Source organism: Scyliorhinus torazame, chromosome 1 (assembly GCF_047496885.1).
Source record: "Scyliorhinus torazame isolate Kashiwa2021f chromosome 1, sScyTor2.1, whole genome shotgun sequence".
Lineage (NCBI taxonomy): Eukaryota > Metazoa > Chordata > Chondrichthyes > Carcharhiniformes > Scyliorhinidae > Scyliorhinus > Scyliorhinus torazame.
This window is the reverse complement of record NC_092707.1, coordinates 388,966,823-388,994,614: the sequence shown is the minus strand read 5'-3', so window position 1 is coordinate 388,994,614 and position 27,792 is coordinate 388,966,823. Positions and strand designations below refer to the sequence as shown.

The window sequence follows — 27,792 nt, the reverse complement described above, 5'->3', positions numbered from 1 at the left end:
CAGTGTCACGTTGTTGCTTCACCGTTTCAGAGACAGCAAGCTCACCATGTTGCTCCGGGAATCTCTCGGCAACCTGAACTGCCGGACCACCATGATTGGCCACATCTCGGCCTCCTCCAGCCACTACTCCGAAACCCTGTCCACCATCCAGATTGCATCCAGGGTTCTCCGAATGAAGAAGAAAAAGACCAAGGTCAGTGACAGTTCTGCATCGGATAGAAACTCGGGCCGCGGCTTGGAAATTAGGCCAATTGTTTAGATTTGCATTGGAATGAGTGAATGCAGCAGCGACGGAGGGAAATATGTCCTCGATGAGAGGCTGCAGCAAAACAAATCCGATGGTCTCGGATTTAACATTCCTATTCTTGTGCTTCGACTTTACTGACCCCCAACCCCGCCTCATCTCTGAAATATCCTACAATAGACTTCGATGTTCCCTCAACTTTGGCCTCCTGTTCATCCCCAATATTTTAAATAATTCCTTCATGGGCGTCGCTGGCTCGGCCAGCATTCGTTGCCCAAGCCTAATTGCCCTTGGGAAGGTGGTAGGGAGCTGCCTTCTTGAACCGCTGCCGTCCATGTAGTGGAGGAGCATCAACAGATTCTAACTGGTCCGCCATTGGTGGCTGCACCTATAGCTGTCTGAGCCCCCAAGCTCTGGAATTCCGTCCCGAGACATCTGCATCTCTCGACCTCTCTGTCCTACTTAAAATCACATGTATCTCTTGCCTCTTGTATCACATGTGGACCAGACCAGGTAAGGGCAGCAGATTTCCTTCCCTAAGGGACATTGGTGAACCAGACGGGTTTTTATGACAATTGACGATAGTTTCATGGTCTTCATTACTGAGACTAGCTTTATTAACAGAATTTAAATTCCATCACGATAAACCTCCGAGGAAGATCCCACTTTTTGTGAAGGATTTACAGAAGGAGGCAGAGTGTTTCGGTGGTTAGCGCCTCCTCTCAGTCCCCATCCCATCATGACCTCCATTCCTGAAGGCTCAGTCACGGCGGCAGTCCCACGATTGGCTGAATTCCCTCAGCACCTCAGCTGGTTGCCCGTCTTTTCCGAGTGTGAGCCCAGATATTGTTCATGAGTTAGCTGACTGTGAGGAAACACTGGGGAGGGCTTTCCCCGCTGGCTTCAGACTCCCACCATTGGGGGCCAACTGGGGGTCACTGCATGGGAAATAGTCACCCTGCTGTGATTATCCCCGAATTGGCCAATTAAAGCCAGTGGGCGGACTCTCAAAGCTGGAAGGCCAATAGGAGGCCTTCAAGCACTGAAGAAGGTGCTTGATGGCCGGCGCAGACGTGATGGGCTGAAGGGCCTTTCTTTGTGCTGCGATACGCTCTGGGCTGGATTCTCTGGTCCCCCAGCTGCATGTGTCTCGAAGGCATGCCGTTCGCTGTCAGCGGGATTCTCTGCATCCGACGCTTGTTGTTGGGATTTCCCATTGAAGCCACCCCACCCTGCTGGGAAATCTCCCGGTGGGGGTGCGCTGCCAGTGGGAAAATTGGATCGCGACGACCAGGGAATTCCAGTCTATGAGTCTAAGCAATGGTCTGTCTTTTCAGGTAAGTGAAAGAGAGAGACAGAGAGAACAGACGTCCCAAGATGGACGCACCCTCTCTCCAACTTTGATACGCCTTTAATAAGGTGAATTGGCTTCCTGTGCATGTGGGAAGGTAGCCCTGCTGTCCCCCAAGGAAAGCGGTCTGGATGCCGGACAAAGCCAGGGAACCAGCACACTGGCCAGGCAACGTGAACGTACCCGTCCTCCTTCATGCCCACCCCCCATTGGGGACTAAAGAAGTTCAGCTCATGTCATTTAAATGACCAGCACAGGTAGTCTAGCGGAGTTCAATTCCATCAACGCACCTTCCGGGAACCTTGCCGCTCTCACTCCCGGCCCCAGCCCAGGGGGGTTAGGGATAATTGCATTGCACTTCCAACTTCCTCTTCTTCGCACACCGGGGCCTGGCCCGGAACCTTCTCAGGCCTACACAGGCCAACTCCATTCTCACCAACTCAGCCCTCAGACTCAGCATTCAGTCTGACTTAGGCTCCAGCTACACATTTTGCGAAATTATTCTGTTCACGACCGTGAGAAAGGGCCAGCTCATTCCAGGCCCTCATTATTTTAAAGTATTTTTATGCTACATTTTTAACATTTCACATTTAATGCGCCAAACATTACAAAGTAAAACCAACACAAAACCCCAAACCCCCCCCCCCACCCCAAACCAATCACCTCACCTTACCCTCCCCGCCAGCTGACAGTAACGAGCTCCTTAAAATGTAATACAAACAAACCCCGTCTCTTGTGGAGCCCCTCACTCGCCCCCCTCAGAGAAAATGTAACATTTTTCCAAATGCAAGAACTACACTAAATCCCCCCCCCCCCCCCCTCCCCACACCGAGGCACAGGCTGGAGAAACCAACCTCCACCCACAGCAGTACCCGCCTGTAAGCGATCAACGAGGCGAAGGATAAAACATCCGCCCCTGCTCCTGTCTGCAGCTCGGGCAAGTCTGACACCCCAAGTATGGCCACCAGAAACTGGCCTCCAAATCCAAGATCGCTGACATGGTGCTGAAGAATGACCTCCAAAATTTCCCCACCTTCAGGCAGGACCAGAACATGTAGACGTGGTTGGCCAGGCCCCTCCCACACCACTCACACACATCCTCCACCCCCTCAGGTTCACCCTGTGTATCCCTTTAGCTGTATCAATCCCAGACATTCACCCCCCCCCCCCACCCCAGCACCTCACACCACAATCCCTCCTCCAGCACCACCCCTTGCTCCTCCTCCCACTTGGCCTTAACCCCTGCAGCCACGCCATATTCTCCCCCAAAATCCTCCCATGTATCGGCGAGGCGACCCTCCCCACTCCAGTCCTATCACCGATAGCACCCCCCCCCCCCCCCCCCCCCCCCCCCGTCCAGCAACGAGGAGGGCGGTGCCACCGGAAAAGTCCGGAAAACTTTTCTCGCGGAGCTCTCCCCTAGCTCCTCCAAACTTGCAAACCGTCCTTCTCAAAATAGGTACTTCATTTCCATCAACCCTCGCTCCTCCCATCCCCGAAACCTCGCATCCATCCTCCCTGGCTCGGCCCCGTGGTTCCCTCGGATCGGCATCAACTTCGACCCCACCCTAAAGTGCTCCCGAAATTGCCCCCATATTTTCAGCATGGCCACCCACCGGACAGCCCGAATAGTTCCCTGGGGCAAACTGGAGCGGCGCCGTTGCCAGCGCCCGCAACCCCCGACCCCTGACTTCCATCCTCACCCACAAAGCCTCCGTGTCCCTGCTCCAACCCCGCACCATCTCCGCGTTCGCCGTCCAATAACAGGTTGGGAAGGCCAGGCTCCCTGACTGTTGTCCTCTCTGAAGCATCGTTCTCCCAATCCTGGCCACCTTCCCTGCTCACACAAATGCTGAAACAAACCTATCCACCCCCATAAAAAAAATAACGATTTAGGCAAAAAGACCGGGAGGCACTGAATAAAAATATAAACCACGGCAAAATGTTCACCTTAACCGCCTGCAACAGGCCTGCCAGTGATAGGGGAAGGCTACCCCACCTCAGTATATCCGCTTGACCCTGCCCACCAGACTCGTCAAGTTCCACTTACAGAGCCGAGCCCAGTCCCGAGCCACTTGCACCTCCAGATAGCTGAAGTGGGTAGTTGCCACCCGAAATGGGAACCCCCACCCCCGGTGAAGACCCTAATTTAGGGAACGTGGGAACTTGCGTCACCTTCAGTTAGCAGAGCCCCAACTGGATTTCCCACCTTGGCTCCCGTATTCATCGCCTCGCCCAGCAACAACCCAACACTGATAGTCGCTAAATCTCCAGTTATCCCCAGATTTGGGGGAGAGAACTCCAAATTTTGTGCCCTTGGGATGCTTCCCGGTCCGGTTCCCGAAGGCCTCAGCAGCCGGGTAATGGCGGTACTCCGCTGCAAGTCAGAGTGGGATTCATGCAGGTGACTGGGGAGGCCTCAAACCTGGCTACGCACCGGTAATGATGATTGAATATGAGCAATTTATATTGATCCATCACACTGTCCTGAGCAGATGAATAATCTGAGGTAGTACCAGTGTCTCTTTCACCCTGTAATTATCAAACACTGTGGAATCCTGCATGGGCGTGTAAAAACCAGCCTGTGTGAATGACTTGGAACAGCAAAGGTTCGGGCAGAGGGAGGCAGGGTTATTTATCACATTTATATAGGACCTTTCACAGCAGCCAATGAAGAACTTTGTGAAGTTTGATCACTGTGGTAATGCAGGAAGCACAGTGTCCAGTGGGTACCACAGCGAGATCGTACAAACAGCAAGGTGACAACGAGCACTGGATCTTTTTTTTGCGGCATTGATTGAGGGACGATTATTGGCCTGAACACCAGGGGGAATTCCCCTGCCCATCTTCGAAATAGTGCCCTGGGATCTTTTCTGTCCACCTGGGAGGATAGGCAGGGCCTCCGTCTAAAATCTCACCTGCAGCAGTGCAGCACTCCCCCAGTACTGCACTGGAGTGTCAGCCCCTGATATTTGTACTCAAATCCTGGAGTGAGACCCAAATGCAGAAACGAGGATGAGAATGCTTCAAAATCCCTAAACCCCTTTGCAATGTTGAACTTGCCCATCCAGCCGTGTTTAAGAGGGGGAGTTGCTGGTGTAGTAATGTCTCTGGACCCCTAACCCCGATCTCAGGCTAATACTCTTATTCCTATTCCACCACAGCAGCTCGTAAGATTCAAATTCAGCTCCTTAATTTTTGAATTACAAAGTTAGTCTCAGTATTGATGACCGTGAAACTATTGTTGTAAAAAAGATTTCTGGTTTAGCGGAGGAAATTTACTCTTGTTACCTGGTCTACGTGTGGTTCCAGATCCACAGCAATGTAGTTGACTCCTAACTGGGGCCTTTTGGGGATGGGCCTTGCCAGGCGCACCCACACCCCATGGCAGAGTATATTTTGTAGAACATCCTGCTCGGCCTGGCGCTCCAGTACAGATGTGGCGCCATTCGATTGATTTGTTAAATATGCCTGCCCTCTCGGGTGGTTGCAACTCTCACACATTGAAAGAGAGCCGGGCACTCCTCCTCGCCAACATAGACGCCGCCGAGATCATCGCCCTCTCGCTGGCACAGTCTCATGGCCAGAGGTTTGCCAGCCAGCTGGCTGCTTGTCTGAGATTAGCAGCTGGACGGGGGGTCTGTGCCCGTGGAAGGGTGGGGGGGGGGGGGGGGGATTTGACTCCACCAATTTAATTGCAGTGAGTTGGATCAGTGGCCAGCAGACCAATCTCGGCAGTGGGGACCCCTTCCGTCACCTCAAATCCCCAGTCCACTTCTCTGCAGCTGAACCTGGCAGGGTTGAACTCTGACCTGCGTCAGTTACCCATCGACCCCACGGAGAGCGGGAATCCACTGATCGGTTAGTCCACTGATTTCAATTGGACGGCCGCTGAATCTGCTTCCACAAAGGCCTCTCACCTCACTCTGCAGTCCAGTTAATATGCTGGCAGCGTACAAGGGCGGGAGGGGCAGAGTCCAGTCGGGGCGAACGCTCTGTTTTGGTTCTCTCATTCCCATCAGATCCCCCTCAAGGCTGCGAGCTCAGCTAAGGACCTGGTGATTGCTGCCAGTTAGCTTGCGAAAATAAATAAAAGAGGATTCCTTCCTTTTGACAAGCTTTTAATAGTTTGTACTGTTGTTGCATAATGAATCAAAGGCTTCTTGGCTGCTTTGAATTGCAGACGGTAATCGGGACATGTCTCAATGTGCTTAATGCCGGCCTGCACTAACCACAATTTATCTCACGCCTACCCCAAGCACGGGGGGGTTGGGTAACACGGAACAGGCTGCGGGCTACAACTCTTACAGGCCAGTTGGCCCCTTAGCCGGGCAGTAATGCTGACTCCTCAGTGCCGTGAATGTGGATTAGACTCGGGCCTGGCGGGCTGTTTAACAGGCCATTGACTCGTCCTCCTGGTCTTTTACATGGGTTTCTTCGGAAATTGCTGTTCATTGACCCCGTTCGAGGTCCCAGAACACCCCGGAATGCCTGACAGCCAGTGAGGTACTTTCGAAGAGGAGTCACTTTTGGAACATGGGGCGTCACCGCCGCCAATATTGGGCACAGCAAGATCCCACTAAAACGCACCATGATGAACAACCAAATAATTTGTTTTTAACAATGCGGTTTATTGGATTAAGGGGGTTGTTGGGCGTGGCGGGGGGGGGGGGGGGGGGGGGGGAACGACTCCCCTGCTGTTCTTCAATTGGTGCCATGGTTTTTTTGAGAGAGGACAGATAGGAAACCCCCCCACCCCCCCATTGTAACATCTCATCCAAAACTCTTGCCAGTGCGGCACTCGAGTGTCAGCCTGAATTGTGTATTCCAGTCTCTGGGAGTGGGACTTGGGCCCTTAACCGTGTCAGTGAGCAGCCACGGCTGGTACCCAGTGCAAGCAGTTCCAATTCAGAGTGAGGTGCTTTCAGGTGAAGGATCTGGTTTGCCCCGGCGAGGAACTGACTTCTCTCGCACACGGGAAACTGGTACGCCCCGGTGAGGTTTTGTGCTAAAGGTTGAGGTTGTCATTGTGTACAGTTGATCACTGACTTTCTTTGCTCTCTGAATGCAGTATACTTCCAGTTCATCCGGGGGCGAGAGTTCTTGTGAAGAGGGGAGAATGCGCCGACCCACCCAGCTGCGACCCTTCCACCCACGGGGAGCTGACCCGGACCTCCCCATCTTAAACCTCTCGAGCGAACCGGACTACTCGTCCAGTAGTGAGCAGTCCTGCGACACCGTGATCTACGTGGGCCCCAATGGCACCGCTCTCTCGGACAAGGAGCTGACCGACAACGAGGGCCCGCCTGACTTTGTGCCCATCATCCCCTCGCTGCAGAAGAACAAAAACGAGATGAGGCCCGAGGGTGCGGCCGAGCCTGTGGCCGCTCTCCCAGAGCAGGACTGCCTGAAGTGCAACACCTTTGCCGAGCTTCAGGAGAGGCTCGAGTGCATCGACGGCAGCGAGGAGCCCAGCAAGTTTCCCTTTGAAGAGGTTCCCGTGGCACCTTGCAGCGACCAATCCCTGAGGACCGAGGAGGCTCAGGCCCAAAGCGAGGGAGAGGCGCATCAACCGAGCGGCCTGGCCTCCACCCAGTGGGCGGCCGAGGAGAACCCGGAGGATACGCATCCCACCCTCAGCAGAGCTCAAGCTGCCCCGTCTCCTGTCCCGTTAGGAAGCCACGGCAGTGGTTCTGCGCCATCCTCCCCCAGGAGCGTAATGGGGAGTAGCACGGCCCAACTGAACGCGTCAAAGGCACAGGGTATGAAAGAAGTCCCACTTAGTAGTGGCAGCGCGGAGGCTAAGCCGAGGCCTATGGGCTCGCCAAGGCTGGGGGTAGCAAGCCTTTCGAAGACGTCAGACTATAAACCGCAACATTCCCCCTCACAGCGCTGCAAAGTGTACACCCAGAAGGGGTCCTTGCCCAGCCCGGCACCTGCCCCACCACAAACGCTAACCAAAGACTGTGAGAAGACCTGTCATGAAGTCTTGGAACAGCCCGAAATCAGGACTGCACCAGTGGGAATGAGCCCTCAAATAATGAAGCGATCGGTATCTTCCGGCACGGAGTATTCCCAGGATTCCATGTTCTCGGACCAAGAGCAGGACACGGCAGACGACCCGAAGCAGGAAATGATGGCCACGGTCACCTTGCAACAGCCGCTGGAGCTGAACGGAGAGGACGAGCTGGTCTTCACTCTGGTGGAGGAGTTGACCATCAGCGGAATCCTGGAGAACGGGCGGCCCACCAGCATCATCAGCTTCAATAGCGACTGCTCGGTCCAGGCCCTGGCCTCGGGCTCCAGGCCCGTCAGCATCATCAGCAGCATCAACGAGGACCTGGACTGCTACTCCAACACCGCTCCCTTCTCCGAAGTAAACATCGCCAAGTTCTTGCCCTTTCCCAAGCCCGGCCTCGATGAGAAGGTCCTGGTCTCCAGCAGCAGGCGCTCCTCCATTAGTTCCTGGCTGAGTGAGATGAGTGAGGGAGAGCAGTCTTGCCACAACTTTGTCACCCAGGCCTGCAGCGGGCATGGTGAAGCCTTGGCAGACCCCTCGATGCTGGATGTGGAGAGCAACCTTCCGGAAGAGTGCGTGCCATACGCGCGGAGCGGAAAGTACTCGGTAATGGATAAGTTCTTTGCCACGCCAGAAAACGCCAATGAGACCAAAAACATGCACCAAACGGCGCCCAACAAAAACTGCAAAATCGCTGCCTTGGGCAAAACCACTGTCAGAATATCAAACGCGTCGGGCCTGTCTGCAGGTGAGGGCTGTTTCCCGATTCAGACAAACATTTCAGTGCACCCCTGTATCAGGCTACAGCCCATTCATTTGTCTGATCAGGTTGATGTGCTGTCGTCTGTCAGGTATTCTCCGGCCCACTCCCACAACTGCGACGTGAAGTCAGCGGGCATCTACAGTCCGAAAGAAATGAAGTTTGATGACCCGTGGCTGAAGCGGGAAGAGGGGGAGGAAGAGGAGGAAGATGTCAGCCTGGACGGGAGCGACAGGGCGGAAAGAGGGGACCAGCCCACCTTTGGGCGTAGTCAGAAGCAAAGCTCAGCCGACAGCCTCAGCAGCTGCGAGACCACCGGCTCCCCCATCCAGGCCGATCATGCCAAGAGGATGGTGGACGGCTGTGAGATGGCGCTGACCACCTCCTCGAGCCAGAGCTCCATTTTCTCATCGGACAGCGCCAAGTCCAGAGCTTTGCAGCACGCACTGCTCGGCAAGCACGACGACCCTGACGGCATCTCGCTGAGGTCCCTGAGCCTCGCAATGGAGAGCGGCAACAGCTCTGCCGCCACATCGCAGGCCTCTACCCCTTGCAGCCCCAAGGCCACCCTGGAGAGAAGGCTAAGCTCTCCTAAACACAGCATGCTGCCCAGGCCTAAAGGAATGCCCCCTCTGCCTCCCGTCAGGAAGTCAAGCCTCGATCAGAGAAACAGAGCAAGCCCCCAGCACATGTCTTGCAGTAGTGCCATCTCGTCATTGGCAAGTACCCCAGATGAAGGCATCCCTCACAGCAAGGCCAAGACCCCAAATGTGGACAACAGCAGCAGAGCGTTTAGTGGGAAAACTGAGCAGTCCAGCAGTCAGCCAAATTCCCTGAACAGGAGGTATGCAGGACAGTACGAATGTTTATCTTTAGAACGGGCAGGGAGTTTGGCATCAGTAGGGGCAAAGGTCAATGCCTCCCGAGATAGCACAATGCCTCGAACAGGCAGGAGCCTGAATCGAACCACCATGTCTTCGCCCACACACCCCGGCTTTCCACCCTCACTGGGCACCTCCCCAAAGTCCAGCTCGTCCAAAATGTCTGCCGTCAGTAAGCTGCTCTTGGCCAGCCCCAAGTCGCGGAGCCTGTCAGCGTCGAGCACAAAGACACTGAGCTTCTCCACCAAGTCGCTGCCTCAGTCCGTCGGCCGAAGCTCGAGCATGCCGTCCAACTCGAAAAACATGTCCTGGTCGACGCAGTCGCTCAGCAGCAAGCAGAGCAGGGCCTCCAGCCTCGTGGCCAAGCTGCCCCTCCGAGCCGTCAACGGACGCATCTCTGAGCTGCTGCAGGGCAGCACGGGCATGAGGGCCGGCCAGCTGCGGGGGAGCGCCGAGTCGGACGAGTGGGGCGCGCACGCTGGCGAGAGGTCCCCCCCCCAGCCCCTCCCGTCGCCCTACAGCAAGGTCACCCCGCCCCGCAAGCCACACAGGTGCAGCAGCGGCCACGGGAGTGACAACAGCAGCGTGCTGAGTGGCGAGCTGCCACCGGCCATGGGGAAGACCGCCCTGTTTTACCACAGTGGAGGCAGCAGCGGCTATGAGAGTATGATCAGAGACAGCGAAGCCACAGGGAGCGGATCCTCAGCACAGGACTCCATGAGCGAAAATGGAACCTCAGTGGCGGGCAGGTCCAGGAGTCTGAAATCTCCAAAGAGAAGGATGAACACAGGTAAGACAATCTCACATTGCAGATTACTGTGTAAGGTTAAAGCCCATGGGATTGCGGGTAATGTCTTGAGATGGATAGAAAGCTGGTTAGCAGACAGGGACCAGAAACATTGGAATAAATGGGTCTTTTTCCGATTGGCAGGCAGTGACTAGTGGGGTACTGCAGGGATCTGTGCTAGGACCCCAACTCTTCACATTATATAATGATTTGGCCGAGGGAACAGCATGGTAGCACAGTGATTAGCACAGTTGCTTCACAGCTCCAGGGTCCCAGGTTCGATTCCCGGCTTGGGTCACGGTCAGTGCGGAGTCTGCACGTTCTCCCCGTGTGTGTGGGGGTTTCCTCTGGGTGCTCCGGTTTCCTCCCACAGTCCAGAGATGTGCAGGTTAGGTGGATTGGCCATGATAAATTGTCCTTGGTGTCCAAAAAAGGTTAGGTGGGGTTGCTGGGTTCCAGGGATAGGTTGGAAGTGTGGGCTTAAGTGGGGTGCTCTTTCCAGGGGCCGAATGGCCTCCTTCTGCACTGTAAATTCCATGATTCTATGAACAGATGATACAAAGTTGGGTGGGAGGGTGAGCTGTGAGGAGGATGCAGAGATGCTTCAGTGGGATTTGGACAGGCTGAGTGAGTGGGCACTTTGATGCAGTATAATGTGGATAAATGTGAGGTTATCCACTTCAGTAGCAAAAATAGGAAGGCAGATTATTATTTGAATGGGTGTAAACTGAGAGAGGTGGATACTCAGCGAGACCTTGCTGTCCTCTTGCATCAGTCACTGAAAATAAGCGAGCAGGTACAACAGGCAGTAAAGAAGGCAAATGGTATGTTGGCCTTCAAAGCGAGAGGATTTGAATATAGGAATAGAAATGTTTTACTGCAATTGTATAGAACATTGGTGAGGCCACACCTGGAGAATTGTGTGCAGTTTTGGTGTCCTTATCTGAGGAAGGATGTCCTTGCTATGGGGGGAGTGCAGCGTAGATTTACCAGGATGATTCCCGGGATGGTGGGACTGTCATATGAGGAGAGGCTAAATCGGTTCGGATTATATTCATTGGAGTTTAGAAGAGTGAGGGGGGAACCTCATAGAAACTTATTAAAACATTTTTTTTTTAAGACATATTTTTATTGAAGGCATTTTTCATATATATAAAAATACACAAACCAAATCTTGGCAACAGGCACCAAAACTAACAATCCATCCTCCTCATCTCTCCCCGGCCCACCCTCCACCCCCTGACACCCCAAACTCTCCTGCTTTTTTCCCTTCCCTGTTGTAGTCAATATTTTCCCGCTTCTGTAGTAGAAAGATTCAACACGCTCGTTAAGACAAAATAACAAGGCTTTATTTTCAAACCGACTGCATGCAGTAATGGCTGAAACTTGAAGTCAGAGAGCAGTAAATGAAACTTGCATATTCCTTCTCAAGTCCGCATTTTCACAGAGCATCAGCTCAATATTTATACATTATCGTTATCAGGATTGCGTGACAACAGCATAGTCAGGAATTTGATCGGAAATAGAAACGGAAGCAATGTCATAAAACAGACCTTTTTTGGTCGCATCACTCATACCATTATCTTGTCCTTGGAGGCAACAGTGAAAGGTTGGAGTAGAATTATTTCTTCCTGAACTTATCTTATTTTATTCCTACAGCCCTGGGTTATGACGAGTTAGTTTTATCAGGAGTTGCCGAGGTCCGGTATTTTGGAATGGCTCGACCTTCGCTGATCTTTTTCAGACTTCAAGTTATGCAGAGTTGGCCTTATCAGTCTTACAGTCTGAAATGGTTAGGGCAGCATTTCTTACAGGGGTCTGGTGAACTGTGAGCATTCTTTACATGGGCCTGGTGAGCTGGAATGAGTAGTTCTGCCTTTCTTACATTGTATCAAACATTTTGACCAGTCTTCCCATTGACCAGTTTTCCCATCATGTCATTCCTTAATTCGTACCATATCACATCCCCTCAAACAAAATAAACACCCATACCTCCTGGCCCACCACCCACGATAATGCCTGAATTCACTTTAATGAAGTTGATGAAAGGCTTCCACGCCACGTATGGCGAACTTAACTTTTTCCAGGTGTACAAATTCCGCCAGGTTACTCACCAAACACCCTCTCCTTTGGCGGCCCCGAGTCCCGTCAATTCAATAAAATCCATCTCCAGGCTATCAGAGAGGCAACGGCCTCTCTCCCCACCTGAACTCCCAGATCTTCCAACACTCCAAATGTCGCCACCTCCGGACTCAGGGCCACCCCTACGCCCAGAATTTCACACATTACACCCGAAAAGCCCTTCCAGAACCCCCTCAACCTCGGACATGCCCAAAGCCCCCCTCCCCAGCACACCGCCCACAACTGTCCTCCAGCCCCGAATACAACCGGCTCATGCTCGAGACCGCCATATGGGCTCTGTGCACCTTAAATTGGATGAGGCTTAACCTCACACACGAGGAGGAAGCATTCACCCTCCACAGAGCTTCCCTCCACATCCCAGCCCCCAACTCCTCCCCCAACTCTTCCTCCCACTTACCTCCTCCACAGGCGCGCCCTCCCTATCCACCAGCTCTCCATATATATCCGCCACACTCCCCTCCCCCCCCCCCCAATGTTTTTTTTTAAATTTAGAGTACCCAATTATTTTTTGTTTTCCAATTAAGGGGCAATTTAGCGTGGCCAATCCACCTAACCAGCACATCTTTTGGGTTGTGGGGGTGAAACCCACGCAGACACGGGGAGAATGTGCAAACTCCACACGGACAGTGACCCAGGGCCGGGATTCGAACCCGGGTCCTCAGCGCCGCAGTCCCAGTGCTATCCACTGCGCCACATGCCACCCTCCCTCCCCCCAATGTTACCCTCTGCAGCATCGGAGGTGGCAGCTCCAGAAAGGACGGCGCCTCTTTTCTGACAAAGTCCCTCACCTGCAGGTACCTGAATCAGTTTCCCTTCGGCAACTGGTACGTCTCCTCAGGCTGAACCGGGCCTGCAAACCTTTCTCCCACAAATAAATCCCTGAAATACTCCATCCCCAGCTGCCGCCATCCCTGGGACCTTGTGTCCAGCCCCACCAGTGCAAATCTATGGTTGTCACATATCGGCGCCCACAACGACATGCCTTCCAATCTGAAGTGCTGCCTACACTGGTTCCAAACCCTCAACGCTGATACCATCACCTCACCTTCCCCGCCCACCCGAACCTCAAAATGTTCACCTTCCTAAAAAAGGACTTAGGAACAAAGATGGGAAGGCTCTGAAAAACGAACAGAAACTTGGGCAGCACTGTCATTTTCACCATCTGTTCATGCCCGACCAAAGACAAGGGCAATACCTCCCACCTCTTGAGGTCTGCATTCATTCCCTCCACCAATTGCACCAAGTTCAACTTACGCAGCTGGGCTCAACTCAGCACCACCTGTGTCCTGAGATAGCGGAAACTCACCCCTACCACCCAGAAAGCCAACTCTCCCAGCCTCTTCTCCTGCCCCCTGGCATTTATCTGGAACACCTCGTTTTTCCCATATTCAACTTATATCTTGAGAAACGGCTAACCTCCCCCAGGAACCCCATGATCCTATCAAAACTCCCCACCAGGTCGGAAATGTACAACAGGAGATCATCTGCGTACAATGAGACCCTGTGTTCAACCCCTCCCTGCTCAGTCCCCCTTCACCCTCTTGATGCCCTAAGCGGCATTGCCAATGGCTCTAACGCCTGAGCAAACAGCAGCGGGGAGGGTGGGCGCCCCTGCCTTGTGCCCCGGTGTAGCCCAAAGGATTCCAAACTAATCCTATTCATCCAGACTTCAGCACCATGTACACCAGCCAAACCCAATCCCCAAACCCACCCAACACCTCCAACACATATGCCCATTCAACCCGGTCAAACGCCTTCTCCGCGTCCATTGCCACTTCCATTTCCTGCCCCTCCGAGGGCAACATAATAACGTTGAGCAGTCTGCGTACATTCGCCGACAGCTGTCACCCCTTCATGAACCCTGTCTGGTCCTCCCCTATCACCCCTGGCACACAACCCTCGATCCGCGACGCCAACAACTTTGCACCCGCATTTAATAGTGAAATTGGACGGTACATTCCCCCCTTGCAGTGTTATGGGTCCGGGTTTACAGAACCCCAAAGTGTTTCATGGAGTTCAACTGACCCACAACTTTTAATAGATTGTGGTGTGGGAAGCACACGGCGTACTCTCCAGGTGTGATACGGCAATTATGGACAAATGGTTTTTAAAACAAAAACAATGTTCATTCTATGAACTCAAGTTAACCTTTTAAAAACAAACATTGAATATCTTAACACCCATTACTTCAAAGATAACCCCAAAAGACTACAACACTAAATAATCCTTCAAACTGTTCCTTTAAACATCCAAAAGACTTCAAACCTTCAAAAACAATAACACATTCGGTTACATTCAATATATTTATAGTCTTTGGATTGCAGACATCAACAGACCAGCTCTGTGTTTCTTCCTGCAGCTCACAGCAAAACACACAGACACTCCCAGCTGCCTTCTCAAACTGAAACTCAAAAGCAGAAGTGAGCTCAGCTCCCCCCACCCTCTGACATCACTTCAGTAATATGATCAGCTCCATTTCTTAAAGGTACATTGCTTAAACATCCATTTCTTAAAGGTACTCTCACATGACACCAGCGACTCATACATCCCAATAAGCAGAGGCAAAACCTATAGGGCGGGATTCTCCAATCCGCCACCCACGTTCCAGGTCCCGCAGCCGGCCAATGAGGTTTCCCATTGTGGCCGCCCCAGGCCGTTGGGAAACCCATGCTGTGGGTGTGCTGCCGGTGAAGCGGAGGTTCCCGCAGAAGGAGAGTTCTGCTGATAAAATTCTAACAGGATTAGACAGGATAGATTCAGAAAGAACGCTCCCGATGGTGGGGAGTCCAGACTAGGGTTCTTAGTTTGAGGATAAGGGGTAAACCTTTTAGGACTGAGGTGAGGAGAAATTCCTTCACCCAGAGAGTGGTGAATCTGTGGAATTCACTACCACAGAAAGTAGTTGAGGTGAAAATGTTGTGTAATTTCAGGAAGGGATTAGATATAGCTCTTGGGGCTAAAGGGATCGAGGTATATGGAGGGAAGGCGGGATCAGGGTATTGAACTTGATCAACCATGATCGTGATGAATGGCGGAGCAGGCTCGAAGGGCTGAATGGCCTCCTCCTGCTTCTGTTTCCTATGTATGTTTCTATGGAAGAAGACAATACATCCTTTATGTTTGCTGCCAGAACTATGGTTAGTTATTAAGATAAACACACGATCCATCTGAAGGGAAATTAGATAAGTACCTGAGTGATAAAGGAACAGATGAATATTGCTGAAAAGAGAGACAGGTTGCTGAAGATTTTCATCTTGAACCCATCTAGACAAATGCAAGAATACCAAATTTCAAACAATCATAACCGTATATACTACAGGAGAAAAGCCTCGGCCAACCGGAATCAACTTGCCAACTAATCTTTTCCCCTGTAGTATAAATAATAAGAATAATCACTTATTGTCACAAGTAGGCTTCGATGAAGTTACTGTGAGAAGCCCCTAGTCACCACATTCCGGCACCTGTTCAGGGAGGCCAGTACAGGAATTGAACCCACGCTGCTGGCATTGTTCTGCTTTGCAAGCCAGCTATTTAGCTCACTCTGCTATAGTCGGAATTGTTTGAAATTTGGAGTTCTTGCATTTGTCCTGATGAGTGCATAGTGAAAAATTTCAACAGCATGGGAAGAATTTTCCATTTGGGCGAGTAAACGTTGACTCCAGAACTGAACTGCGTGCAATTTGTGTTCCCGTTGGGGGCGCTATTTGTGGAGCTAATACATGCTAATCGACCAGCACTCTGCTGGAGTGAATTCTGTGCAATTCCCGTCCCAGTGAGCATTCTAACCGTTGGGGCCGGAGTTAGTGCCAAAGAGTCTCGCAGCGGGAGCTGTGTTTAAGCACTCCACTCACCACCCACTCACTGCAGCCACCAAGGTGGCTCAGAGAAGACCTGCCCTCCGAGGCCGGGAGTCTGAGGTGAACCCACAGCTCCATGCCAGTGAGGAGCAGAGGGACACCCTCTTCCACAGGGTGTGCCGCAGACTCAAGCCGGCCCTCCTGAACACTGCATGGGACGTGTTGGCAGCGGCAGTCAGTGCCTCCAGTCTCGTCAGGAGGAGACAGCTGGTGATCCAGAGGGGTGGGGGCCACGGGCGTGTCCTCTGCCCTGAGGCTGTGGTGCAGGTGTCCTCTGGTTGGGGTGAGCTCTGCTGATCCCCTGCTTCCCCTGCAATGGGGCAGCACTTCTGAGGAGTGCCCACACCTGGTGGGCTCCTGATTGTGTTTTGCCCTTGACCATACATCTGGGGTATGAAAGGCAGCCTGTGTGAGCTCCCAGATAACCAGAGGCCTCCGCAGTCTGAGCAGCCACGAGCCTGAGTGCAGCACCAAAGGGGTCTGTTTAAAAGACAGACTACAGCAATGGGGGCCTGAGCCAGGGCACCCCGATCCCGAGGGGGATGCCGCAAGCCCTCGGACTTGGCACCAAGTCACTCCCCGCTGCTGCCCCTGGCCCGGGCAACCATCCTGTAGCAAGCCATGTTTTCAAGAATTCCACAGTATGGTTTTAGCTTCCCGATTCCCCTCCGTTGCCATGGCGCCCAGTCCACATTTGTAAACGGGTGTAGTAATTCACGCCCGGGAAACGTCTGCCTGAGAGGAGCGGAGCATTGCGGCAGGGCGGAGCATGTTGTGTCCGGCCCGCTAGTCACTTTGAAATGCATGCCAATACCGGTTTTGCATGCCACCGCCAGCTTGGGGCGCAAACCTTGTTACCGCTACCAGCGAATGACCGGAGCATGGCATCCAAATCATCGCCGGCCGCAGACCTCGTTATGGCCACCAGCGAAGGACCGGAGCATGGCGTCCAAATCATCGCCGGATGCCCGATTCTCCACTTGATTGCGGTTCACATTTGCGGGGCCCGCAGTGGAGAATTTCGCTCCATGTCTCTCTATTCAGCAATATTCAAGTTCTGTATGACCGCACGATTGTATAAATAGGAGGATATGCTTTTGGGATCAGATGAGGTAGAGTGGGAAGTGCCCATGTCGATCCATCAGCACGGGCCTGAATGGCCTGTTTCTCTGCAGTATTTCTATGATTCTGTACTCAAAGTACAGGGACGGGGGGATAAGATGGGGGCTGTGGGTTCCGGGGGAGGGGGTGGTTGCTGAGACACACAAACATGCAAATTAGGCCATTCGGCCCCTCAAGCCTGCTCCACCAACCAATAAGATCGTGGTGATCTGATTGTGGCCTCAACTCCACATTCCTGTTTACCCTCCATTGCCTTTGACTCCCTTGTTAGTCAAGAATCTATCTACCTCTGTGTTAAATATATTCAATGACCTTGCCTCCACCGCTCTCTGGGGAAGAGAGTTGCAAAGATTCACAACCGTCTGAGAGAAAATAATTCCCCTCGGCTCTGTGTGCAATGGGAGGCCCCTTATTCTTAAACTGTGTCGCCTAGTTCTCGTGTCCAATGGGGAGGCAGGTAGTAACCACCAGCCAACCAGTTTTCAACCTTGCAGCCTGATTCCGAAACCGGTCGGAACGGCAACCCAGGTAAGAAAGGACGGTTTCCATGGCGGAGGGAATACATAGTGTTTGCGTGTTTGGCTCAGTCGTCCAAACCAAAAGTGCCGTTGGTTCCTTTTTACGTGTGAGCTCGCACGAGTGGCCTGGCCTCAGAGAGCGCCAGCGCCAGCGATCAGCTGATCGGATTAATCCACTTGTGTTCTCAAAATAACGCCTGAAGATCCCGTCGTCCTGTCGCTATGAGGCGGACCTTTTTCGTCACACATCGCCTCATACGCCAGCAACCTTTGAACCTATTGTTAAAGGGTATAGATTCATGAGGTGTTTTGTTTTACAAGAAAGGCAGAAGTCAGAAATGTCGCCAAGTATTTTAGTAGTGCTGGTTCTCCATTGGCAGCCATCTTGTTTTTCAGGTGTGCAGTTTTCAATGGTTTTCACAGGATCGTAGGAAATGGGGGCAGGAATAGGCCATTAAGCGCCTCGTACCGCTCAGTGCGTCATGACACACCGGCTGATCCGATTATGGTCTTAACTCCACTTTCCTGCCTGCCCCCGCACAGCTCTTCACTCCCTTGTTGACCAAGAACTGTGTGGCTGATGCAGGCTGTCAAACTGGAAGACTGGAGCCATAGGCCCAGGCACTGTAAATTCTATGATTTTATGATCTATGCTTCAGTTGAAGAAATACATTAGAACCCCAAAAATGTTGTAAAAGTAAGAAACGTCCACGAACCTGCCAACGGCTGAAAGAGAAGGAAGAGAAACGGGGGCAGATTATGATCCACAGCCCCCGCGGTGCCCACTGGACACAGAAGGCCTCCAACATGCTGGAGGCCGCCACATACTCCCCCTCCAAGGCCACCTGGCTGCACACATAGCTGCGGTAGAGGGAAGACAGAGAACCCCCTCAACCGCCTGCTGCCTGGACCTGTTAATGACAAACTTGGCCAGACCTGGGAGAGGACTTACAAAGGGGGGTCCTCTTCCCTGCTCCTTGGGTGCGATAGTTGTGAAATCTCCATTATTCTTTTTTTTTTAAATTTAGATTACCCAATTATTTTTTCCAATTAAGGGGCAATTTAGCGTGGCCAATCCACTATACCCTGCACATTTTTGGGTTGTGGGGGCAAAGCCCACGCAGACACAGGGAGAATGTGCAAACTCCACGCGGACAGTGACCCGGAGCCGGGATCGAACCTGGGACCTCGGCACCGTGATGCAGCTGTGCTAACCACTATGCCACCATGTTGCCCGAAATCTCCATTACTGAGACTAACTAGAATATCTAAAATTCCGCCAGATCTCGTGATGGGATTTAAACCATGTCACCAGAGTGTTCACCTGGGCCTCACGATTACTAGCCCAGTGACATTGCCATTATGCCATCATCTCCACCTTTCCCAATTGCTCATTTTGGAGGGGGAGAGGCTGTTTGGCTTATTGGGGCAGTTGGGGATAGGACAGGTTCCAAAGACCTCCACAAAACATCCAGGCAGAGTTGACGAACCAACCCGTTGAACACTCCAATGAGTGTTCGAGTGTCCGAGAATGCTGCGTTAATGCCGTTCTCTCCTTTTCTTCATGAATGACCGTTCCCTACAGTCAAGTCCTTTATTAAAAATTAAAATAGCGCAGCTATTTTGTTTTTACACATCGCGCAAAGAGAGAGTAAAAGCTGGAGTCAGTCAGAAAGATAAAAGCTGGACAATACTGGGACCTCCCCCCAGCAGGTCTGACACCATTTGTGGAGCGAGAAAATTTGAGTTGACAGGAGCAATGGAAAAAGAAGGGAGGGATTCTTCTTATCTTAAACCCTTGCCGGTAATTCCGGTGTCGAGGATGCTCAGGAGGGAAGTGCTCCACCTGGAATCTGCCCATCCTGAGGAAACCTGCTTACTCCTGAAGGAGAAAGACGCAGGTGGGATCTCAATACCTCCAGTGGTTCTCCAGCATTCCATAATAGCTCCCTGTATGGATTGTGACTTGGTGCTAAGACACACAACGAGATGGGGCCTAACCATTCTTTACTGATCCGCCGGTCCACGTAAAGACAGCTTTTGGGATGCTCTGAATTCCGGGAGGAAAAAGAGCCATGATTCCTGTTCCTCATTGCACTCCCTGCCGTTCCGGTACTTGCGGATTAGGATGGGACATGGTTCGTCTGTGGTAAGGTCACATCCGGAATCCTGTGTGCAGATTTGTCTGCACAGTTGAGGAAGGACATACCTGCATTGGAGGCGAAACAGCAAAAGCCCACTCGATTGGTCTCTGGGACAAAGGGGTTGCCCCATGAGCAAATTGAGTTTATTGTCTCTGGACTTTAGAAGAATGAGAGGCGATCGCATTTAAACATAGGAGATTCTGAGGAGGTTAGGTAGGGGAGGACACCAAGAGGTTGTTTCCTCTGGCCGGGGAATCTAAAACAGGGGGTCACAGTCTCAGGATAAGGGGGGGTGACAGATGAGGACGCATTTCTTCACTCAAAGAGTTGGGAATCTTTGGAATTCTCGCCCCCAGAGTGTTCTGGGTGCTCCATCGTTGAATACATTTGAGGCTGGAATGGGTACATTTTTGGTCTCTCAGGGAGTCAAGGGTTATGGGGGTTGGGTGGCAAGGTGGAGTTGAATCCCTCGATCGGCGAGGATTGTCTAGAATGGTGTAGCAACCATTCTTCCTAGTCCTATTTCTTATGTTCTTGTGTGGTCACCCTGTTCACAGAGAGCCAATTGTCAATCTGGAGCAACTTTTCAAAAACATTTAGAATACCCAATTATTATTTTTTTCCAATTAAGGGGCAATTTAGCGTGACAGGTTCACCTACCCTGCACATCTTTTGGGTTGTGGGGGTGAGACCCACGCAGGCACGGGGAGAATGTGCAAATGGGCAGTGACCTGGGGCCGGAATCGAACCCGGGTCCTCGGCGGCGTGAGGCATCAGTGCTAACCACTGCGCCACCGTGCCGCCCCAATATGGAGCACCTTTAACCCCCAAAATGGGTGACCTTAGATTGTTGAGATGTTAGCAGAATCAAAAACATTGCAAACCTTATCCCACCCCGTCTCCAATCCACCCATTTACAGTTTTAACAGGGGCAGGTCTGGAGGAACCAGGAACCAGGGCAGGTCAGCGGGCCAGGGGGGTGATGGATGAACGGAACTTGTCGCTACTTAGGCACAGGCAGCAGAGGTTTGGATGACCCCAATTTTATGGAGGGTAGGATGTTCTAGATGTTAAAAAAGCAGGGATGAGCAGTTCAACAGCAGATGTGCTGAGGCAGGGGGGAAATAGGTAGAGTGAAAATTAACGGTGGCGATGCAAATATGTGATCAGAAGTTCATCTCAAGGTCAAACATGACATCAAGCTTGTGAATGTCAGCATCGGGGAGAGTCGATTGGAATGGAATTTGTGGCGGGGGGGGGGGCGGCGGGGGGGGCGGGGGGGGGGGAATGAAGACCTTTGGTCTTCCCAATATTTAATTGGTGGAAAATTCTGCTCCTTCTTTTGGGCTGATAGAATCTTCGGAATGATGGGTTCATCGGAATGCTGTGCCTGTTTCTGAAAGCATTATGGATTCTGGAAAGGATGTGGCCAAAGCTGAGTCAGCAATCGTTAGTGTTCTCACACGAACGGGGAGAATCCTCAGAGCCTCCAAAGGAACTTCTTCAGGACCTTTCGTGATGCTGACCATCTCTCCCGTACCTCAAGGAGAGCAGCCATAGAACCATAGAATTCCTACAATGCAGAAGGAGGCCATTTGGCCCATTGAGTCTGCAACGACCCTCTGAAAGAGCACCCTTCCTAGGCCCACTCCCCCACCTATCCTTGTAACCGCATGACCCCACCTAACCTGCACATCTTTGGACACTAAGGGGCAATTTATCATGGTCGATCCACCTAACCTGCGCTTCTTTGAACTGTGGGAGGAAACCCACACAGACACGGGGAGAACGTGCAAGCTCCACACAGACAGTCACCTCAAGGCCGGAATTGAACCTGGGCCCCTGGCACTGCGAGGCAGCGGTGCTAACCACTGTGCCACCGTGACGCCCCAAACAGCTGTTCCATGCGCGTGAATCTTAAGCAATGAATACCTTGCAGCGAAGGTACCTATGGGACTCTCACAGCCAAGCCCAATTTAGGCCGAGGCTTTGTCACAGGAATCTCTGACTGGGAGTCTGGAGCTGGAACCCTGGCTGATTAACCCCCCCCCCCCCCCCCCCCCCCCGCTACACACACACACACATCTACATAGCCCTGGGATACTGAGAGGGAATTACAATGCTGGTTTGATCATTGTAAAAAAAAAGGGCTAATAATGGTGGTTTACTTTATAGCCTTGAACAGATTTTTATTGGATAAGGGTGTTAAAAGTGACAGGACCAAGGCATATAAATGGAGTTGAGATAAGGATCTAATTGATAGCAGGACAGACTTGAGGGGCTGAATGGTCTACTCCAATTGGCACGTTCCAGTGATTATGAACTCCCGGTAGCATTCTAGACAAAGGAATAATATACTACTTATGTTTTTGAATTTGTGCCAAACATTGAAATACGAACTCTCATTTCCACACAGAATACACAATGTTGAAAGTTGTTTGATGCCCATCCAGTTAGTGCCGTGATTAATGAGGCAGGATTCAGACACAGTTCTGCAGTTCGGATTATTTCAGACTGCTGGAACACTCGCGACTGCCTGGTAAAGTTAATTACTGCTTTAATGGCAGCATTGTTAAGATTTAGGATCTCAAACTTCGGGACTCCCTTCACGTTACCAAGGCTGAGAATCTTTGTATTTTTAAAAGTTCTCTCATGGGGCGTTGGATGTCGCTGGCCAGGCCAGCATTTATTACCCATCCCTAAGTGCCCTTGAGAAGGTGGTGGTGAGCTGCCTCCTTGAACTCGCTGCAGTCCCTGTGGTGCAGGTACATCCACAGTGCTGTTAGGGAGGGAGTTCCAGGATTTTGTCCCGGCGACAGTGAAGGAGCGGCGACATACATACAGGTCAGGGTGGTGCTGGCTGAGGGTCCTTGGTGAATCCACCCGACCTGCACACCTTTGGACTGTGGGAGGCAACAGGAGGATCCCGAGAAAACCCGCTCAGACACAGGGAGAACGGGCAAACTCCACACAGACAGGGGCCCCAAGGCTGGAATTGAACCCGGGTCCGTGGTGCTGTGAGACAGCAGTGCTAACCACTGTGCCACTCTGTTGGAATCCATCAACTCAGGGAGGCAGGTGATTTCCTAACCCCAGTCTTTTTTTTAATATGAGTCTGGCACTTTGTTCTCAAGTGCTTCCTAGAAAGTGCAGGGACGACCCCCGCTGCAGGGCTCCCGGATTCGTTGGTGGGGGGGGGGGGGGGGGGGGGGGGGGGGCTCGAGCATTCCAGCTGGCTAGTGAGTCGGACTTCCTGCTTATCATTGAGATGTAAAATAGCTCCAATGAGCTATGTGCATGATCCTACTGGGTTGGGGGCGGGAAGCTCGACAAAGGTGTTCAGATACCCGCTCTGGCCGGTTTAGCTCAGCGGGCTAGACAGCTGGTTTGTAACGCAGAACAAGGCCAGCAGCGCGGTTTCAGTTCCTGTACCGGCCTCCCCGAACAGGCGTCGGAATGTGGCGACTAGGGGCTTTTCACAGTAACTTCATACTTGTGACAATAAAGGGTTATTATTATTATTATGGCCGGCAAGGGGGGTGGCGCGGAGACCCGCGCAGGCGATTTCGGCCCGGCGTGCGATTCTGCACGCCATCGCGAATACCCCCGTCTAGCGGGCAGCCCCAGAGGATCCCGGCCGTAGACCTAACGGTCAGACCAAAGACTTCCTTGCCGAGAAGAAGAGAAAGAAAGAGAGCGACGCAGACCCCGGGGTCAGCTTCGATATTTCACCGTCGCCTGGCTTCCCTTTATGGACAGGAGCCGTCAGAAGCAGCATCGTTCTACCAGACTGCGTCACAGAATGGCACATTTTACGAGATTAGGAGCGGCATATAAAATGAAATGGGAACCAAAGAGTTTCTCAGGCCTTGGAGATAATGGTTTGAATTTCAAAACGCAATTCTTTAGCTGAAGTGGAAAAAGATGATTACCATACGCGACCCATTGTAAAGGCTGAAACTGTTTCCTCTGTTCCTTTCTGGTTTAAGAATGATTAAAAAATGGACGGATTTGCATTTATATCGTTTCTTTCATGACATCGGGACATCCCAAAGTGCTTTACAGTCTATGAAGTACAGTCACTGTTATTGCGGACAGGGGGGGGGGGATTAATTTCGACAACCCCTCACTGTCTGTCTGTAAATAGAAAAGTATTTTGAATTTTTAATTTCCTCCTTCATAAGCAGTGGGGAGTTTTCCCCAACCCTTCAGATTTGGAGTGATTCAACCCTCTATTAACAACTCCACAGCAGGGGCGGCCTGGTGGTGTAGTGATTAGCACTGCTGCCTCATGGCGCCGAGGACCTGGGTTCGATCCCGGCCCCGGGATATAATAATATAAAGGAACCTTTGTGTAATTCCTTGGAATTTGAGTTCGGCAGTCGCAGGGGGCATTTGCGTCTCTTTAGAGATAACGAGGTTGCTGTGGTTTTCTGAGGTTAAAGTTAAAGCGTGAGTTGCAGACAGTCATGGCTTCGGTCAATGTGAAGACTTTGTCCACTATATATGGAGAAAAATAATTTGATGAAATAGCCAGCAAATAAACACCCCGGGAAACATTCTTCCCAACAATCAACTATACAATTTGTACAGATTTTCCTCCTTTTTCAGCCCCCCCCTCCCCACCCCCCGTTCGACGAACAGCTCCTCAAACACGGTCACAAACATCCCCCACCTTTTCTCAAGTTCCCCTGCTGAGCCCCTTAACTCATACTTTATCTTCTCTAACCGCAGGAAGTCGTACAGGTCACCCAACCATACAGCGGCATTACCACTGACACCCCTTCCACCCTAAAATGCCTCCTCAGCTGATTCCATATCTTCACCGTGGACTGCACCACCGGGCTCCCTGAATACCTACTCGGAGCCATTGGCAATGCTGCCGTCACTATAGCCCTCAATCTAGACCCCTTACAAGATTCCTCCTCCATCCTAACCCACGCTACCCGTTCTCCTTCCCACCACCACCGCACCTTGTCCACATTCGCCGCCCAATAATAATGAAGCAAGTTTGGCAACGCCAAACCCCCCTGCTGCCTCTGCCTCTGCAGCAGGGTCCTCCCCATCCTCGGCACCTTCCCCGCCCATACAAAGTCAGAGATGATTGTGTCCACTTTCCAGAAAAAGGCCTTTGGTATAAAGATCGGGAGAGCCTGAAAGATAAACAAGAACCTCAGCAGAATATTCATTTTCACCACTTGGACCTTCCCCGCAACATTAAGTGCAGTGTATCCCACCTCTTAAGATCCTCCCTGGCCTCCTCCACCAGCTCCGTTAAGTTCCGCATATGGAGCCCCGTCCATTCCCTCGTTAACCTGAATCCCAAGTACCTAAACCTATCCCTCGCTACCGTACATGGAATCCCCCTAAATTAGCCCGCTGTGCTAGCTCATTCAGTGGGAATACCTCGCTTTTCCCTACATACAACTTGTATACCGAGAACCCTCCAAACCTCCCCAACAGGCCTATAATCCTTCCCATACACTCCATCGGATCCGAAACATACAGCAAGAGGTCATCGGCATAGAGCGACACCCAATGCTCCCTCTGTCCCCTCATTATCCCCTGCCACTCTGCCGACCCCCTGAGAACCATCGCCAATGGCTCTATGGGCAGCGCAAACAGCAGCGGCGACAGCGGGCACCCCTGCCTCGTACCCCTGTGTAAGTCAAGGTTTTGTGAGCTCATATCATTCGTCCTCGCCCTCGCTCTTGGCGCCACATACAGCAACCGCACCCATGCCACAAATCTCGGCCCAAACCCAAACGTTCCCAAAACTTCGAACAAGTACTGCCACTCCACCCGATCAAATGCTTTCTCCGCGTCCATGGACACCACCACCTCCGGTACCAGAGCTCTCGACGGATTCATCACCACATTCAACAGCCGTCTTATATTACTTGCGAGCTGCCTGCCCTTCACGAAGCCTGTTTGATCTTCTGCAATCACCCCTGGGACACAATCCTCCATCCTCCCCACCAACAACTCAGCCAATACTTTCACATCCGTGTTCAATAGTGATATGGGTCTATACGGCCCCCATTCCACCGGATCCTTCCCTTTTTTGGGGATTAGTGTGATTACTGCCTGCGTCATCGTCTCCGGCAACTCCCCCTTCTCCAGTGCTTCATTAAACCCCCCAACAGATGTGGTGCCAGGTCCGCCGCAAATTCCTTATATAATTCTGCCGGGTACCCATCCGGCCCGGGGGCCTTCCCCGACTTCGTACCCCTGATACTATCCAGCACCTCCCTCAGCCCCAGGGGCTCCTCCAACGCCTGCCTCTTTGCTTCCTCCACCTGGGGAAATTCCAGGTCATCCAGAAACCGCCCCATGTCCCCCTCCTCTCCTCCTGGGTCTGCCTCATAAAATCCCTGGTAATACTCTCTAAATGCCTCATTTATCTTCCCTGGCTCTGACACCACATCCCCAGCCCCAGTCCGGATCTTCAATATTTCCCTGGACGCAGCCTGCCTCCGCAGCTGATGTGCCACCATGCGGCTCGCCTTCTCCCCATACTCGGATTGCACCCCTCTTGCCCTACGCAGTTGACATATATTTTCTTTAATGTCCTTTTGGCATGACACTGTACTGTCGGAAACACAACCAATTTGTACACAGCAAGCTCCCACATGACGTGATGTTGATTGAGAGATAAACATTGACCAAGTCACCTGGGATAGCTCCTCGGCATTTCTTTGAAATTAGTGTCAGGGAATCTTTCGGATCCACCCAAGGTGGCAGACAGGGCCTCAGGTTAATGTCCCATCCGAAAAACAGCACCTCTGACAGTGCAGCACTCCCTCAGTACTACAGTGGAGCACAGCCTTGATCGCTATGCTCTGGATCGGGATTCGAACCCACCGCCTTCAATTCACAGGCAAGAGCGCAATCAATTGGGCCACCGCCAATTCACAGTGCTGTACTGAGAGTGTCAGCCCAGATTTAGTTTGATTCAGAGTAACAAGGATGGGAGTAAAACTCATATAGTTGGGAGAGATGACGCTTTGTGACAAAGGGAGGGTTAAGGAGGGAGGTGAACAAAAGATCACCTATCGAACAGCAAAGCCGCTGATCTCTCCAGCATGGGCGTGTAAGAGTGAAGTGTTAAAGAGACTTTTAAATCCTTTAATATCCCTTTAAATAACAACCTGCACACTAATTGGCATGGAAATGGAGGGAATTAAAATGTATCTGGTTGTTAACAGTCCTTATGTTCAACACTGATGCCATTGAGTAAAACAAGTGTGGCTTTCTGTAGATCAGAGTGAGGCCAATTCACCGAGCATACAATATATACAATAGGCATCAAAGTAATCATATTTATCACGCCTGGATTTAAGAGGCACATTTCTATTGCACTCAGCTCATGGCTCAACGAAATTCTCTCGCCGGGTATAATAGGCTTTTGTTAAAAGTTGAAATCTTTCAGCATTAGGTGTGATGGAATCAGACATTATCTGGCACTGTGAAAGCAGATCTCGGACAACACGTTTTCTCCGATTAAACTGCTGGAACCCTGCCCTTCGCCTGGCCTCTCTCTCCACTGTGGTCACAGAGAACTCTTCTCGGCAGCCATGATGCAGCCATCCTTCTCCTGCATGGCCTCGTCCCTCCCGATCCCTCTGAGCTTCTCCAGCCCTGTGGCTCCAGTCTCGGGGGGGGGATTGGGGAGGGGGACACCCGCACAGGTGCCGTTACCAGAGGGGGAAACGTCCCAAGCCATTAGGAAGGAGCGTCAGCCAATCAAATTCCACTCCCAAGCCGCAAGGGTTGACGGCCTCAGGATGTCCCGAAGCGTTTTGCAGCCACTGGGATACTTTCCGAGTGTAGTCACCCTGACTGAGGTGGGAGTGACAGCAGTGAGCGACACCTAACGCGCAATCGTCAACAACAACAGTTCATGATCATGAAGCAAAATGTTCCACAGAGGCAACCGAAAGCAAAATACCAAACTGAACCACGGG

The 27,792-nt window shown here is 51.9% G+C and overlaps 1 protein-coding gene across 2 annotated transcripts in view; it reads left to right on the top strand.

Moving 5' to 3' along the window:
- Positions 1-27,792, top strand: part of kif26ba (kinesin family member 26Ba) — a 272,137-nt gene that overhangs the window by 224,475 nt on the left and 19,870 nt on the right. For both annotated transcript variants that reach the window (XM_072512933.1, XM_072512936.1), the window contains 2 exons: positions 31-193; positions 6,667-10,045. In XM_072512933.1, the coding sequence (XP_072369034.1) occupies positions 31-193; positions 6,667-10,045 (3,542 nt within the window). The remainder of the gene's footprint in view (positions 1-30; positions 194-6,666; positions 10,046-27,792) is intronic.